Raw genomic sequence first — 15774 nt, forward strand, 5'->3', positions numbered from 1 at the left:
AGAATCGAATGTGATAAATGTCTTTATACAGCCAACCCAAGTTGCGCAATCATTGAAAATAGCTGCATTTCCTAGAACTCTTCATCAGGTTACATACATCTGAACGATTCTTCCAGATAAACAGTTCTAAGAAAGGCATTGTGTAACTTCAGCTGGACTAATTGGTTACTGCAAAAAGCTTTCAGGGATGTGTGTATGTGTATCAAGGTTTGACACACACACGAAACAGAAATATCATCGGATTATCTTGCAGTTGGCGTAAATTGATCATATTTGTCTGGCTTTGCATGACACACTAAGGTGGAAGTTGTGGTTGTAAAACCCTGCTACCTGGATTCACACAACACAGCAAGCCATAATTCCACAACAACACTATGTGAATCCAGTCACAGGCTTATGAGCTGCAGAAAGAGTGACGTTAGTATACATTCATGTGAATGGAAATTTTAATCCACTTTAACACAGGAAGCATGATGTTTGGAAAGAGTTGGGAGGATAATAACATTTTTTTTTTCTGAGATACCCATAAGGAGTACCTAAGATACTAGGATATTTAATGAGATTCAGAGTTGAAAAATATGGTCAGAAACAGTAGCAAAATTCAAATTCACTCCAACGGGTGACAACTCCAAGCTAAAAAGGATCCATTTCCACCAGGAAGAACAGGTTAAAAGGTCTGGCTGACAGTAATCCAGTAGATACATTTGTACAGTGCATTAAATTTTAATAAAGAGACCACCAATGTTGGGATCCACCCTTTTTTATGCCATAGGGAACAGATCAGGAATTTCTGTTTTTAACCCAACACTACAACAGCCAAACTTAGAAAATAGTTATTTATACTTGAAATCTAACAGGTGGAAAATCCAGGCAAAATGACACCAATTTTGCTTTTGGGAAAATTTTATAGGAACTTTTTCTCTCCACTTCCCAGAAAGTTAGAATCTAGGTTCACAGCACATTGCTAAAGAAAGGAACATTCAGAAGAGATTACCAAAAAAAGAGAAAAGGACAGATTTTTAAATCTGTCTGTGAGTCAATAAAGGTATTTGCAACCACATCAGATAGGAATGACCACCAATTTGGGAGGTTTTTACAAGAAGATTCAGCAACTTCATGGAATAATTGTATGGTACAATTGGGGCCACAATGGCTCAGTGGTTAAAGAGCTTGTCCGCTGAAAAGCTGACAGCCCAGGTTTGAGACCTGAGCACCACACGAAGGGGTGAGCTCCCATTCCTTGCTGTAGTTCCTGCCCACCTATCGGTTCGAAAGCATGCAGATGTGAGTAGATAAATAAGTACCACTTCGGTGGGAAGGTAACAGTATTCCATGTATCTCGGCGTATAGCCATGCTGGCCACATGACCACAGAAAATGTTTTAGGACAACACTGGGCTCCCTTGGCCAAGAAATGGAGATGAGCACATTGCCCTAGAGCCAGACACAACTGGACAGGGAATTTTACCCTTCAATCTCAGTTGCCAGAGAGAATTAAAGTGAGGTGTGAAGGTAGTTGTGTCCTGTTTCTGTATCCCTCAGAGTTAGGAGTCTGAGGCTCATCATAGCTGCTCTACATACCAGAAAACTACATTTCCCCCCCTTATCTCTGAAATAGGCCAACATGGTCCATTAGAACATCTCATTGCTTACACCGAACGTTTTAGCCCACCCACCAAGCAGCAACGAGCTATAAGTGCTGCCAACAGAGGAAGGAGGGATCATCTCAGTAACAGGAAGAGTTGTGACCTGTATTAGAGTTGATTTCCCAGAGACTTATAAATCATGCACTACTTCCTATGCACATGCAAATTAATCAATGTTATTCTTTTCCCCTGTTCACTGGCTGCCTTCGGTGAAATCCCTGTGGATGGACTGCAGGCCTTCCATGGGAAATTCTAAAGAGTTGGCTGGATCCAGCCTTTCTCCTTCAGCTGTTCTTCACAGCTCTTGCCTTAAGGCTCCAGGCAAAACACGGAGGGTGTGCTTGTTTTCTTCAAGCCCAAAATGATGGTGAAGGCTGTTCCCCTTCATCAAACTAAAAAGGAGCCATTTGCCCTTTTAAGATTATTGGAACTTCATTTCCTTCTATCCGGGACATGGCATAAGAGTGCTGCTTGACAGGGATCCACAGTATTGTCTTTTTTCTGTTATGTATTCAAAATGGACTTGTGATTAAGTATGTGTGTGTATATATAAATATATATGTTTTCGTAGGTTTTCACGGGTATAGGTATGTAGATCTTGGCATCAAGCAAAGAGAAGCATGAAGCTGAAGACACCAGCCTGAAGATGATGAGTGAGACCTCGTCGAAACGTCGCCAAGTTACTCTCAACCTTACATGGGAAAAGACCTAAAAATGCCAAGACCTACATACATACATACATACATACATACATACATACATACATACATATATATATGTCTTTGGTTGTTCGGGTTTTCTCCCATGTAAAATTGGAAGTGTCTTAGTGACGTTTTGACGAAGTCTCATTCGTCATCTTCAGGCTTCAGCTTCGTGTTTCTGGGAGCAATGTGTGATCGCAGCTGTTTCTTCCTTTTAACTTTTTAACATTTTTTTAACTTTTTTTTTAACTTTTATACACACACACACACACACACTATAGATATATAGATATAAGATATAGATAGATAGATGATAGATAGATAGATAGATAGATAGCTTATATATATGTATGTATGTATGCATGCAAATATAACCTATGTATATATGTGTTCATGTATGTGTATAGTTATATATTTATTTCCTTTTAAGAGTGGGCATCAGAATTTCATTTTTTGATGTGTGCCGGTGTGTTCACAGAAAAAAGTGAAAATAAAGGTTATCTTATCGCATCTCATCTTACCCGAGCCCCTTTCTCCGGGAAGCACTTGCAGCCGGCTGTACAATCGCGACCCCCACAGACTCCATGATAAAATTTCTTCCCACCCTGTAAAAAAAAAAAGGAAACAAGAACAAAAGTTAACAATTTGGCACCTGTAACCCTAACTGATCTTCCTCCAAAAACATTCATTTGTTGGCCATTTGGACAAGTTATACTCAGTTGCAAAATGTGGCTCATCTTACACTGGACACCGAATCTCAGCTTGTAACGAAACAAAAAATAGCCTGGCCTCTTCTCACTGGAAAAGCCAGAGCTTTATATATATATATATATATATATATATATATATATATATATCATATATATATATATATTTGCAGATATATATCCAGGACATAAACTGTTTCAACTCCTACCCTCAAAACGACGCTATAGAGCACTGCACACCAGAACAACTAGACACAAGAACAGTTTTTTCCCGAAGGCCATCACTCTGCTAAACAAATCATTCCCTCAACACTGTCAGACTATTTACTGAATCTGCACTACTATTAATCGTTTCATAGTTCCCATCACCAATCTCTTTCCACTTATGACTGTATGACTATAACTTGTTGCTGGCAATCCTTATGACTTATATTGATGTATTGACCATCAATTGTGTTGTAAATGTTGTACCTTGATGAACGTATCTTTTCTTTTATGTACACTGAGAGCATATGCACCAAGACAAATTCCTTGTGTGTCCAATCACACTTGGCCAATAAAAATTCTATTCTATTCTATTCTATTTCCATTTCTGCAATGACAGTGTACTGTCCGTATCAAATCTCTTTTGAATACACATATTATACACCTTAATTATAGCCATTGTTTTCATTGTATATACAATATGATCTTCACTCCTGTTCATTCTATACAATTTAATCTGTAATCAAATACAATCCAATAATAATAGTAATAATAATATTGCTTATAATGTTATGCATATATATATATATACACGCACACATACATTTAACTCTATTCTATTAATCATTGTTAATTATAAACTTACTAACTTCTGCTTCTGTTTCCTAACCATCTATAGAATAAGTCCCATGTTAAATAATACTCTGATTCCTCTTTGTCCTTAATTCTCATTGTTAACCTGTCCCTTTTCTTCTGACTAGTCTTTTCTTTGTTACATTTTCATCTATAGGTACACTTTCGCTTTTCCAGTTTTCCAGAAAAGCCAGAGCTCTTGATTTCCACTTGTCCAAAATGAGTCAATACAATATAATAACATTTATTCAAACTGGATCAATATAAATCACACAGCATCTCCCTAGCCCCCATAGTGGTTTTGCAGAAAGAGATGCAGAAAAATACGAGCCTAGACCCATGAATCCCAAAGCATTAAAATCCAAAGTAATCAATTACCAAACGGCAAAATATTGGAAATAGCAATAGGACTTAGACTTATATACTGCTTCATAGTATTTTACAGCCCTCTCTAAGGGGTTTACAGAGTCGGCCTCTTACCCTCAACAATCGGGGTCCTCCTTTTACCGACCTCAGAAGGATGGAAGGCTGAGTCAACCTTCAGCTGGTCAAGATCAAACTCCTGACAGTGGGCAGAGTCAGCCTACAGCACTGCATTCTAACTACTGAGCCACCACAGCTCATGCACAGAAGTAAGTTTGGCCACATAAGTTATATTGGGAATCAGGTTGTGTGGATTTTATTCCCTTCTAGCTGGTGCATTACAAGGAGAGGCACATATTTAACCTAATGCGAATATATTGCAGTGTTTAATTGTTGCAGCAAGGGAGAAAATATTAATCTAATTTAGATTTTGGATCTGGGATCCAGCTCTATCTTTCTCCAGCTACCAACACCTCTCTCCAAAGGCTGACTGGGTTTCCAAAATATTAGATAATCTCACAGCAGAACAACTACTACAATTCAACCGTGCTGTTGTGTCTTGCTCGCCCTCAGAGCAGCCGGGGCCTTCTTACCTGCTCCCCAGCACTGAGGAATGTATGCCTTCCGGCCCAAGTCCTGGCTCCATGCCCCCACAAACTGCAGAAGAAGGAGCATCTCCCTGCCCCAGCCCTGACTCCATGCCCAGGCAAACGGAGCAGCTAGACCCCTCCCCCTCCTCCACAGCAGGTGAGCCTGAGGAGGGTTTACTCCCAAGAACAGCTGATTGGAGTGACCCTCGCATCAGAAGATTGGAGAGGCGGAGGCAACAGAAGGAAGGGAGGGGCAGGCCTTAATGAGTGCTGAGTCATGGAGCCACACCCCATGGCCTATATAAAGGATCTGCTTTCTGGCAGTCTCTGAGTCAGGCAAAAGTCGAACTTATCTTGCTGAAGTCACTTACTGGTCTCCTGCCTGCTCTGAGGACTTTGCTAGGACTTTGGGCAGAGCTGCAGAGGCAAGCCTGATTCGGATTTCCCTGACCCGGCCGTCAGCGGAGGAGTGGGACACGACACGTGCCTAAACTTAAACCCGAACCCAAAATCCATCTTGAAAATAAGGAAACGCTTCCTATAAAATACCACCTTCAAATGCTGCTTCTAATTTTCTTCTGCTTTGCTTGTCCAAAAAGGTCATCCTGCTCACTTGTGAATGAACGAAATCTGAGCAGGGGAGGAAGTGCAACAGGGCCAGTTGGCAAAAAACCAGGTGTTGCCTGTCACACAAGCATTTTATTTACGGAAGAGGCTCCTGCGGGCCCTGCTAAGTGACTGAAACAGCAGGTTAAAGCATGCAGTCATCAAAATTGGCCTTTTGGAAGAGAAATCCCAGCATTTCTCTTTCCTTTTGGAGCCAATATAGCTATAGAACGGGCTCCTTGGGAGTTCAGACCCCTGCTTAACGCCCCAGCAATCAAATATGATAGGAATCAGAATAATGCAGGATTTTCACCAATAAGTACAGCTGGAGTCTAGCTAGGATGCATATTAAAGTGAGAATAGCATTTTAAAGGAGAACAGCCGATACAGGCAGTCCTCGACTTATCGCCACAATTGAATCAGAAATTTCTGCTGTTAAGCGAGACAATTGTTAAGTGAACTTTGTCCCATTTTGTGACCTTTCTTGCCACAGTTGTTAAGCGAATCACTGCCATTATTAGGTCAGTAACACGGTTAAGTGTTAAGTGAATCTGGCTTCTCCACCGACGTTGCTTGTCAAAAGGTTGCAAAAGGGGATCACATGACTCCAGGATGCTCTGGCCGTCATAAATAGGAATCACTTGCCAAGCATCCAAATTTTGATCAAGTGACCATGAAGCTACAACAACAATCCTATGTGTGAAAAATGGTCATAAATCACTTTTTTCAGTGCCATGAATATTTGAATATTCATTAAATGAATGGCTGTAAGTCAAGGATTACCTGTGTTGTCTTTTCTCTAATCAAGCAAGACAATTTAGCTATCTCTGCAACTCCCATCATCTTCACAAACATTCCTCTGTAGTGTTGGGTCTTTCCAGCACTGAGCATATAATAATCTCTCTGCAGTTGTCATATACTGTATAATAATATACAATATATGGTAAAGGTAAAGGTTTCCCTCGGACATATGTGCTAGTCGTTCCCGACTCTAGGGGGCGGTGCTCATCTCCGTTTCAAAGCCAAAGAGCCAGCGCTGTCCAAAGACGTCTCCGTGGTCATGTGGCCGGCATGACTAAACGCCAAAGGCACGGAATGCTGTTAGCTTCCCACTAAAGGTGGTCCCTATTTTTCTACTTGCATTTTTTACATGCTTTTAAACTGCTAGGTTGGCAGAAGCTGGGACAAATAACGGGAGCTCACCCCGTTACACAGCAATAGGGATTCGAACCACCAAACTGCCGACTTTTCGATCAACAAGCTCAGTGTCTTAGCCACTGAGCCACTGAGTATAATGATTAGTGCTTTGTAAAAGAGCTATTTGTAGATCTTAGCTCTCAAGCAGCAAACCCCGTAATTGCTCCAGGCTGCCTCCAAATCGAGTAAACTACAGTTACAAGCATCAATTTAGCATCTGTTTAGAGCCAAGGTACTAATTGAGACATCACAACAGCCATTGCCCAATTCATTTTGCATGTTCCCTTGGTGAGAAGCTGCAGACCAGTGCAACTTTTTCTTTCTTTAACAGAAAAGGGTAGATAACTAGAGATTCCAAAAATGTCAGGCCTGAGCCAAGGCTATTAGATGTCATACAAAGACTCGGGTTATGTAATAGGCGGCTTATAGGATTAGAGAATATTGCATTTGTGGTTCTTAATTGGAACACATGCAAGCTAGGTTGGAGAAGAGAAAGTAAAACATTCAGGACTGGGGCACAGTAAGAAAGGGAGGATTTTTTCCACGCCACTACCTGTGCATAAAATCTCAGGGGCAGTTCCACTGTTTAAACCTCGAATGAAATTAATTGTGGAATTAATGGCCATGGAAACCAGCACCAGCCTTAAAATCATCTCCTATTTAACTTTTAGGAGTCAGCCAGACAGTCTATCACAGTCTTAGTCCATCCAGTGCATGTAATCTGATCCTGAGTGCTCCAGATTAATTCATTTTAAGAAGCTGTAAATAAAATTTAAAACAAAATTAAAATGCATCTATACAACAGCCTGGTTAGAATCCGTAAGTGAAGGCCACAAGGAACAATTGGTGCCTAAGGAAGTATCTAAAATTATATAAAATGGGGTAACATTGGGGCCTCTGGTGGCTCAGACTGCTAAGACAGTCTGTTATTAACAGCAGCTGCTTGCAATTACTGCAGGTTCAAGTCCCACCAGACCCAAGGTTGACTCAGCTTTCCATCCTTTATAAGGTAGGTAAAATGAGGACCCAGATTGTTGGGGGCAATAAGTTGACTTTATATATAATATACAAATGGATGAAGACTATTGCTTGACATAGTGTAAGCCGCCCTGAGTCTTCGGAGAAGGGCGGGATATAAATGCAAATTAAAAAAAAACATCCAAAATTACAATTATCTAAAATTTATGTAAAGTGTGATATATACAATTACCCAAAAAAGAAATAAAATACAAAATTATGTAAACTAAGAGCACAAGTTAGTGGCCCCAAAGGAGGTGGTTCGCAACTTGGGCGTCCTCCTGGATGGACGGCTGTCCTTTGATGAACATCTGGCGGCCGTCTCCAGGAGGGCCTTTTACCAAGTTCGCTTGGTCCGCCAGTTGCGTCCCTTCCTTGACCGGGATGCCTTATGCACAGTCACTCACGCTCTGGTTACGTCTCGGTTGGATTACTGCAATGCTCTCTACATGGGGCTGCCTTTGAGGTATACCCGGAGGCTGCAGTTAGTCCAGAATGCGGCTGCGCGAGTAGTAATGGGAGCCGCTCGTGGCTCCCACGTAACACCACTGCTCCGTAGTCTGCACTGGCTTCCTGTGGTCTTTCGGGTGCGCTTCAAGATTTTGGTTACTACCTTTAAAGCGCTCCATGGCTTAGGACCCGGGTACTTGCGAGACCGCCTGCTGCTACCCTATGCCTCCCACCGACCCGTACGCTCTCATAGAGAGGGTCTCCTCAGGGTGCCGTCCGCCAAACAGTGTCGGCTGGCGGCCCCCAGGGGTAGGGCCTTCTCTGTGGGGGCATCGGCGCTCTGGAATGAACTCCCCCCTGGCCTACGTCAAGTGCCTGATCTTCGGACCTTCCGTCGTGAGCTAAAAACATACTTATTTATTCAAGCGGGACTGGCATAATAGTTTGATTTTAAATTGGGGTTTTATTAATATTCTTAAATATTTTAAATTTAATTTTAATTATTAGCCGTTTTTGTAATTTTGATATGTTTTAATTTGTTTTAATTGTACATATTTTGTATTTTATCTCCGGCTGTACACCGCCCTGAGTCCTTCAGGAGAAGGGCGGTATAAAAATTCAATAAATAAATAAATAAATAAATTAAAAAAACACAAGAGAGAAAACCCAAAAGTGCTTTTTCAAGAGGCAACTGGACTTTGTTTTTCTTTGAAGACATTTCACTTCTCATTCAAGAAGCTGAAGAGATGAAGGAGCCTCTTGAATGAGAAGCAAAACATCTTTTTTTTAAAAACCCAATAAAGCCTAATTACCTCTTGAAAAAGCACCTTTGGGACAACCATGACCTGGATGACTGAAAATCTCCATAGACATAGAGAGAGAAATTCCCTGAGGAGGGGCTCCAGCACAATTCCAAAACCTTGGAAGGCTAAATCGCTGGTCCCGGTGAGTGACTCAGATTGGATCCTGCAATATTATCCTGGGACAGGTATAGTTGCCTTCATTTGTGACACCAAAGAAAGTCCACACTGTTTTATAAATCACGACAACTGGCTTCACGCAATAGAGTAACCCATACCATGCAAATGATACTTAAATGAGTGTGCAAAACCCAACCACTGGCTGTCTGTATTATTCTCCCTTCCATCCATAAATTACTTCTCTGTATAGAAAAGAACTTCTACAAGCTGGCAAAAAACAGAATGTGCTGGACAGATTTATCACAGTCAGAACAAAACTGTCTTGAGTCCCATGCAATAAATTAAAATTTGCTTTTAAACATAGGCTGCTTCTATCCTTCCTCTCTTGCAAGGCTGCAAGCTGAACGTATTTCTCAGCTAGACAGGCAAAGCAGCATCATTAGCCTGTTCAAATTACTTAGCTTCTGATTTAGTTTCTAAATTAGAACCCTTATCCATCTTAAATGCAGACAGGGTGGAACCGATCCCACATGAAGCCAGTTTGACTTCCCAAGAATAAGTCCCAAATATACACTGAGCGTGTATTTTGAGTGCCGCCTCCAGCCCTTAGAACAAATTTCCTGCATATCTGGCTTGAAGGCCACGTTAGATCAAAATGAATAAACCTGACTGAACCATTTCTCCCTGCTGTTCTTTTTAAACCCTGCACTTCTGCTTACAAGCTGCAAACAGACCAGGGGCAGCTTAAGGTCCATATTTATTTATTTAGGAAATTAATATTGCCGCTTATTCGCACATGGCAACTCAAGGCGGCTTACAATAATATAAAAACCTCATATAAAAAAACAGTAAACCTAATAAAAAAGAGAATCATATAATAAATTAATAATATAACAGCCCCCCTCACCCTTCGTCCCTGCGACAACACATCACTTATCATTTAATAGGCGCCATCCAGGAGTGAAATCTAATTTTTTTTGCTACCGGTTCTGTGGGCGTGGCTTGGTGGGGTTGTGTGACTGGGTGGGAGTGGTTATGTAACCATGTGACCGGGGGATCAAAACACAGAAACTCACTAACAATGTCCTGCTGGAGCAGGGTTGGATTAGATGATGCGGTGGCTCAGGGGCTAGGACGTTGAGCTTGTCGATTGAAAGGTTGGCAGCTCGGCGGTTCGAATTCCTAGTGCTGCCGTGTAATGGGGTGAGCTCCTGTTACTTGTCCCAGCTTCTGCCAACCTAGCAGTTTTGAAAGCACGTAAAAATGCAAGTAGAAAAAATAGGGACCACCTTTGGTGGGAAGGTAACAGCGTTCCGTGCGCCTTTGGCGTTGAGTCATGCCGGCCACATGACCACAGAGACGTCTTCGGACAGTGCTGGTTCTTCGGCTTTGAAATGGAGATGAGCACCGCCCCCTAGAGTCGGCAACGACTAGCACGTATGTGCGAGGGGAACCTTTACCTTTAGGTCCCTTTCAGCCCTGGATTATCCTCTGAAGCTGCGTCTAGTGCCAGGTTTGTATTCCTTCCTTCCTCTCCTTCTTCCTTCCTTACCTGCCTCTTTCTCTCTCTCTCTCTCTCTCTCTCAAAAACAAACCCCACACACACACCCTCCCTTTTTTTTGCCTAGCAGGCTTCAGGAAAGGCTGCTGGGAGCAAAAGCAGATCTCCCCCCCCACCCCCATAAAAAAAGGCTCCAACAATTGCGCGCCACAGCTATGATTCTCGGAGCCTTTTTTTACCTTTTAAAAGCATTTTTTTACAATCTATTCAGGCAATCACCGGATTGCCGAACTACCGGCCATGATCACTACTGGATTGCATGATCCGGTCCGATCCGGGAGCATTTCACCCCTGGCTGCATCCCACTCTGCGTTCTCCAGGCCTGCTGGTAGAACCAGGTCCTTAGCGCCTTCCGGAAGAGTGTTAGAGTGGGGGGCCAGTCTAATTTTCAGAAGGATGATGTTTCAGAGAGAGGGAGCCACCACGGAGAAGGCCCTTCTTCTGGATCCCACCAAATATATCTCCCTAGGGGATGGGACCCACAACATTCCTTACCTCCGCGCTCTGGTGGGTTGGATAGATGTGACCCACAAGAGACAGTCCCTCAGATAACCTGGTCCCAAGTCATGAAGAGCTTTAAAGGTAACAACTTTGAATTGCACCCAGAAGCAAATCGGCAGCCAATGCAGCTCCTGCAGGAGAGGTGGTACATGTTCACACTGAGGTCTGCACAAAACCATGTGGGCCACTGTATTTTGCACCACCTGGAGCTTCTGGATGCTCTTCTAGGGCAGCTCCATGTAGAACATGTTGCAATAGTCAAGACGGCAAGTGACTAGGGCATGAGTGACCATGAGTAGGGATTGTTGATTGTATATCAATTATAGCCAATCTAAATGCAAACTTACACTGAGCCGAAGCGGGAGGATTGTTTGGCTAGTCAAAATAGATGTTAGTAGACATCAAAACCATCCTTCACCCCTTTGAAATCCAAAACTGATCTAAGGCCTAAAAGAAGGATCAAGCAGTTGGAAAGGGCTTGAGAAGTCATAGGAAAAGTGAACTGGACTATGGTGTGCATGGCTTTTTAAAAACAACAACACAACACTGTCACAAAATGCTGAGATGGTTGCTCACCATCTTCACTAGCTCGTCTTAGATTACTTGACTCTTGTTTCCTGGGCTGAAACCAGGGGTGAAATCCAGCAGGTTCTGAAAGGTTCTGGAGAAGCAGTAGCGGAACTTTTGAGCAATTCAGAGAACAGGCAAATACCACCTCTGGCTGGTCCCAGAGTGGGGTAGGAATGAAGATTTTGTAGTATCCTTCTCCTGCCATGCACACCAAGCCACATCACGCTGAAGCCACGCCCACAGAACCGGTGGTAAAAACATTTGGATTTCACCACTGGCTGAAACACTCACTTTCAAAAATAAAATAGGTTAACTAACAGCCACCCACCTTTCCAAGAATACCTCTGAAGGTGACATCAGAGGCACTGGTTGAAAATAGAGGTTGCATTCAAGAGTGAGGTTCTGCAGCACGTTTCTCATATGGAAGGGAAGGGAAGGGAAGGGAAGGGAAGGGAAGGGAAGGGAAGAGAAGGGAAGGGAAGGGTACAGAATTCACACATAACTGGCCTGCCATATATTATGAACAGTTCAGTACATTTTCAGTGCTGCAGATTCTGAAAGGACAGATCTTCTAGCAACAGTTAACATGTTCGGAGTCTTCATGTCCATCCTTACCATGCTCCATGACACCAGGGGACACAACATAACCCCGGTCAGAATATGAGGTACATAAAAATCCCACCATGGAGCAAGTTGATGCAGATTTGTGGCCTGATATGTCAAAGGGATTTCATTAGCTCTTCATCTTATTCCCATGTTTACTGACATACAGCTACTTTAATTTAATAATTATAATTAATAAATTATTATATATTTTATATAATTATATATTAAAATATTATATATTAATATATACATTAATTTATAATAATAAATTATTATTAATTAAATTAATAATTTAATAATTATTAATTTAATTTAATAATTTCCAAGCTTAGAAAACTTGGAACCGTCACCTTCGACAAGACCTAAGTTTAACTCATAGAATCATCTATTGTAATGTCCTTCCTGTTAAAGACTACTTCAGCTTTAATTGCAATAATACTAGAGCAACTAATAGATTTAAACTTAATGTCAACCGCTTTAATCTAGATTGCAGAAAATATGACTTCTGTAACAGAATCATCAGTGCTTGGAATACTTTACCTGGCTCTGTGGTCTCTTCCCATAATCCTAAAAACTTTAACCAAAAACTTTCTACTATTGACCTCACCCCATTCCTAAGAGGCATAAGCGCACAAACGTGCCTACCGTTCCTGTCCTATTGTTTTTCTTTTCTTCTTCCTATATACATATATGCTTATACCTCCTTATATTTACTCATATATGTGTTTATATACTATATAATGTTTTTGTATGATACCTACATATATTGTTGTGACAAAATAAAAATAAAAATAAAAATAAATAATTTGGAGGACACCAAGAACAGGACAGATCCCTTTTCGTCAGCTTAATCTTATCAATCTTGGAGGAGCAGAACTAGAATTCTCCAACAATCATTATTGCATATTAAGCAGCACAGAGTAGGTGCAACCCTGCTCATTCTTTTGCTGATCTCCAGGAGAAGGGTGACAATAGAACATATAACTGTTTTCTCAGTTGTGACACCAAGAGCACCAAAAAAGGAGAAAATAGCCGAACAAGTGGGAGACATACTCTTTTGTGTATAAATAATCTCACACTCAGCAGGGTGTTGCCATGAAAGTCCAAACATTTTGAACGGCCAAATGGTAGATTGAACTGTTACGCAGCCAGGATATAGCATTTTATCAGTAAAGGAGCAGCCCAAAAGTGGAAGATTAAAAATAGTTAAGAGAGCCACTTTGGTGCAGTGGTTAAGTTACCAGACTAGAAACTGGGAGACCGTGAATTCTAGTCCTACCTTAGATACGAAACCAGCTGTGTCTGTGTGTCTGTCTGTCTGTCTCTCTATATATACTACAGAATTGTTGTTGTTTTAACCATTTACTCATGTCCGACTCTTGGCGATTTTATGGCCAAGTGCTCTCCATGCTATCTTGTCAAGCAAGTGTCAAGTGTTGTGACTCCAGCCCCCGAACCTGGCCCCATGCCCGACAGTGACTCAGAGAGTGACTGGGGAGGGCCGGTAAGGCTTACCTCAGGAGCACCAATTCCTTCCCCAGGCTACGCCTTCAGACCCAGCTGCTAATAATAATCAAGCTTGGCTTGACCCGCGCTTCCGAAGATTAGAGATTCGGTGTCATCAAAAGAAAGGGTGAGGCAGGAGCCCCACCCCACAGGATATATAAGGAGCTTTGGGACTGCTCTCACTCCACGGGAAGCAAAGTTTAGCTGATCCGTTTCAAAAAGAGCTGAAAGTCTTGCTACGTGAGTCATTTGTTTGAACTTTGGCAGGCAGCTGCGATTTCTCTGCCAGAACTGATAAGAGCCGTGAATCCGCTGGCTGAAGGCCAGCTCGTGGGCCTGAAGTGGGGAAGGAGACAGAACACACAGCCTCTTTTAGCTGCTGAATGTTCAACTTTGTATCAAATTTGATGTTATCAAGTTAGCATGTTCTTTCCTTGCCTCTTCTTGTTCCACTAACCCTTCCTAGCATCATTGCCTTCTAAAATGAACATGTACTAGACAGTATCATTGTCATCATTTTGGCCATTGTCTATCCATTGCAGGATGAAGGCCTCTTCTGCATATTTCCAACCAATATGGTTCTGAGCTTTCTTTTGCCAATTGGGCCTGCAATACTTGCTGACGTTGTCGATCCATCTTGATTTAGGTCTCTTTCGTGGATGCTTTTTTTATCAAGTAGGATCCATGCTATGACTGCCTTGGTCCACCTGTCATCAGTTCTTGCTAGGTGACCAGCCCATTTCAATTCAATTCAATTTATTATTACAGTCTTAGACCAGAACAAATAAAAGCACTCAGTATATATACACTTAAAAATTCTAGTATAAAATAATAACAACTAAAATCTAAAATAAAATCCAGTGTCAATTATACTGGATCTGGTCTGACTATACGATAGTTGCAATCCCTAAACTGTGTGGCCCATTGTGGGTTCAACGCTAAAAGGGAAAGGACTAAGCAGTGCAAAGCGCTAGCCACAATTGTTATATACATTGCTATGGTAGAGAAGACACGTATTTGCAACGAATCCCCAGTGCTGCTGCACAGAATCTGGCCACCTGCGCTGTAGTTATGGACTGTTCATCCTTAAGCATCCACTGAAGATTGGTAGTGTCGGAACAGCCAGGATACCTAGCAGTTATTGGCAGAATAAGTTTTTTCCTAATCTCTGTATAAAAGGAACACGTGACCCACAATCCATTTCCATTTCAATTCTTTTACTCTCTTGAGGATATTGTATACTTACATTTGTTCTCTAATCCCAGGGTCTCCAACCTTGGCAACTTTAAGACTTGTGGACTTCAACTCCCAAAATTCCTCAGCTAGCAAAGCTGACTGAGGAACTCTGGGAGTTGAAGTCCACAAGTCTTAAAATTGCCAAGATTGGAGACCCTTGCTCTAATCCATGTAGAGATCTTTCTATTTTGTCTTGTAATGCTGAGCATCTCTCTCTCTTTGAGCCATGCATGGCTTTTGTATTGATTGTGAGGTTAGTGTCCATGTTTCACCAGCATACATTCAAGCAGGTAACACACACCGATTGAAAACTTACTAAAGAGCAAGAAAACAACCAAGCTCAGAGAGAAAGCAAAGATCCCGCAGTTCAACCTTGAGTTACAATTTTTTTATAAGCATATTCAACTTTCAACTCTCAAAGAGATGATTTCCAAATCTACTGCAAGCTATCATTATTTTATTTGGCTTGCAAGAACAGTACCAAAATGGTTCACAGAATTTTTGGGAGCATTTCTTGGTTCCCATGAATTTAGCACTTTAGTTGCCATATGATGCTTAGAAAACATAAGACCAGATTCTGAATTCATATCTAAATGAACTTTAGGTTTAGAGCATATGTTTTTCACTCCTTTAGAAATTTGGACGTCCTTTTCAACATCTCACGTAGTTAATAAACATGACTATTCCCAGCCTTCAAATCACTCCACCAGTTTACAAATCACCTGGGTTAATTTGATGAAAATAAATTAAAACTGAAATAA

General features: G+C 41.6%; 1 protein-coding gene across 2 annotated transcripts in view; it reads right to left on the minus strand.

Moving 5' to 3' along the window:
• The window catches only part of COL4A6 (collagen type IV alpha 6 chain), a 199797-nt gene that overhangs the window by 128250 nt on the left and 55773 nt on the right, over window positions 1-15774 (minus strand). For both annotated transcript variants that reach the window (XM_058196534.1, XM_058196536.1), the window contains exon 3: window positions 2868-2951. In XM_058196534.1, the coding sequence (XP_058052517.1) occupies window positions 2868-2951 (84 nt within the window). The remainder of the gene's footprint in view (window positions 1-2867; window positions 2952-15774) is intronic.

The sequence above is a fragment of the Ahaetulla prasina genome, chromosome 11 (genome assembly GCF_028640845.1).
Source record: "Ahaetulla prasina isolate Xishuangbanna chromosome 11, ASM2864084v1, whole genome shotgun sequence".
Lineage (NCBI taxonomy): Eukaryota > Metazoa > Chordata > Lepidosauria > Squamata > Colubridae > Ahaetulla > Ahaetulla prasina.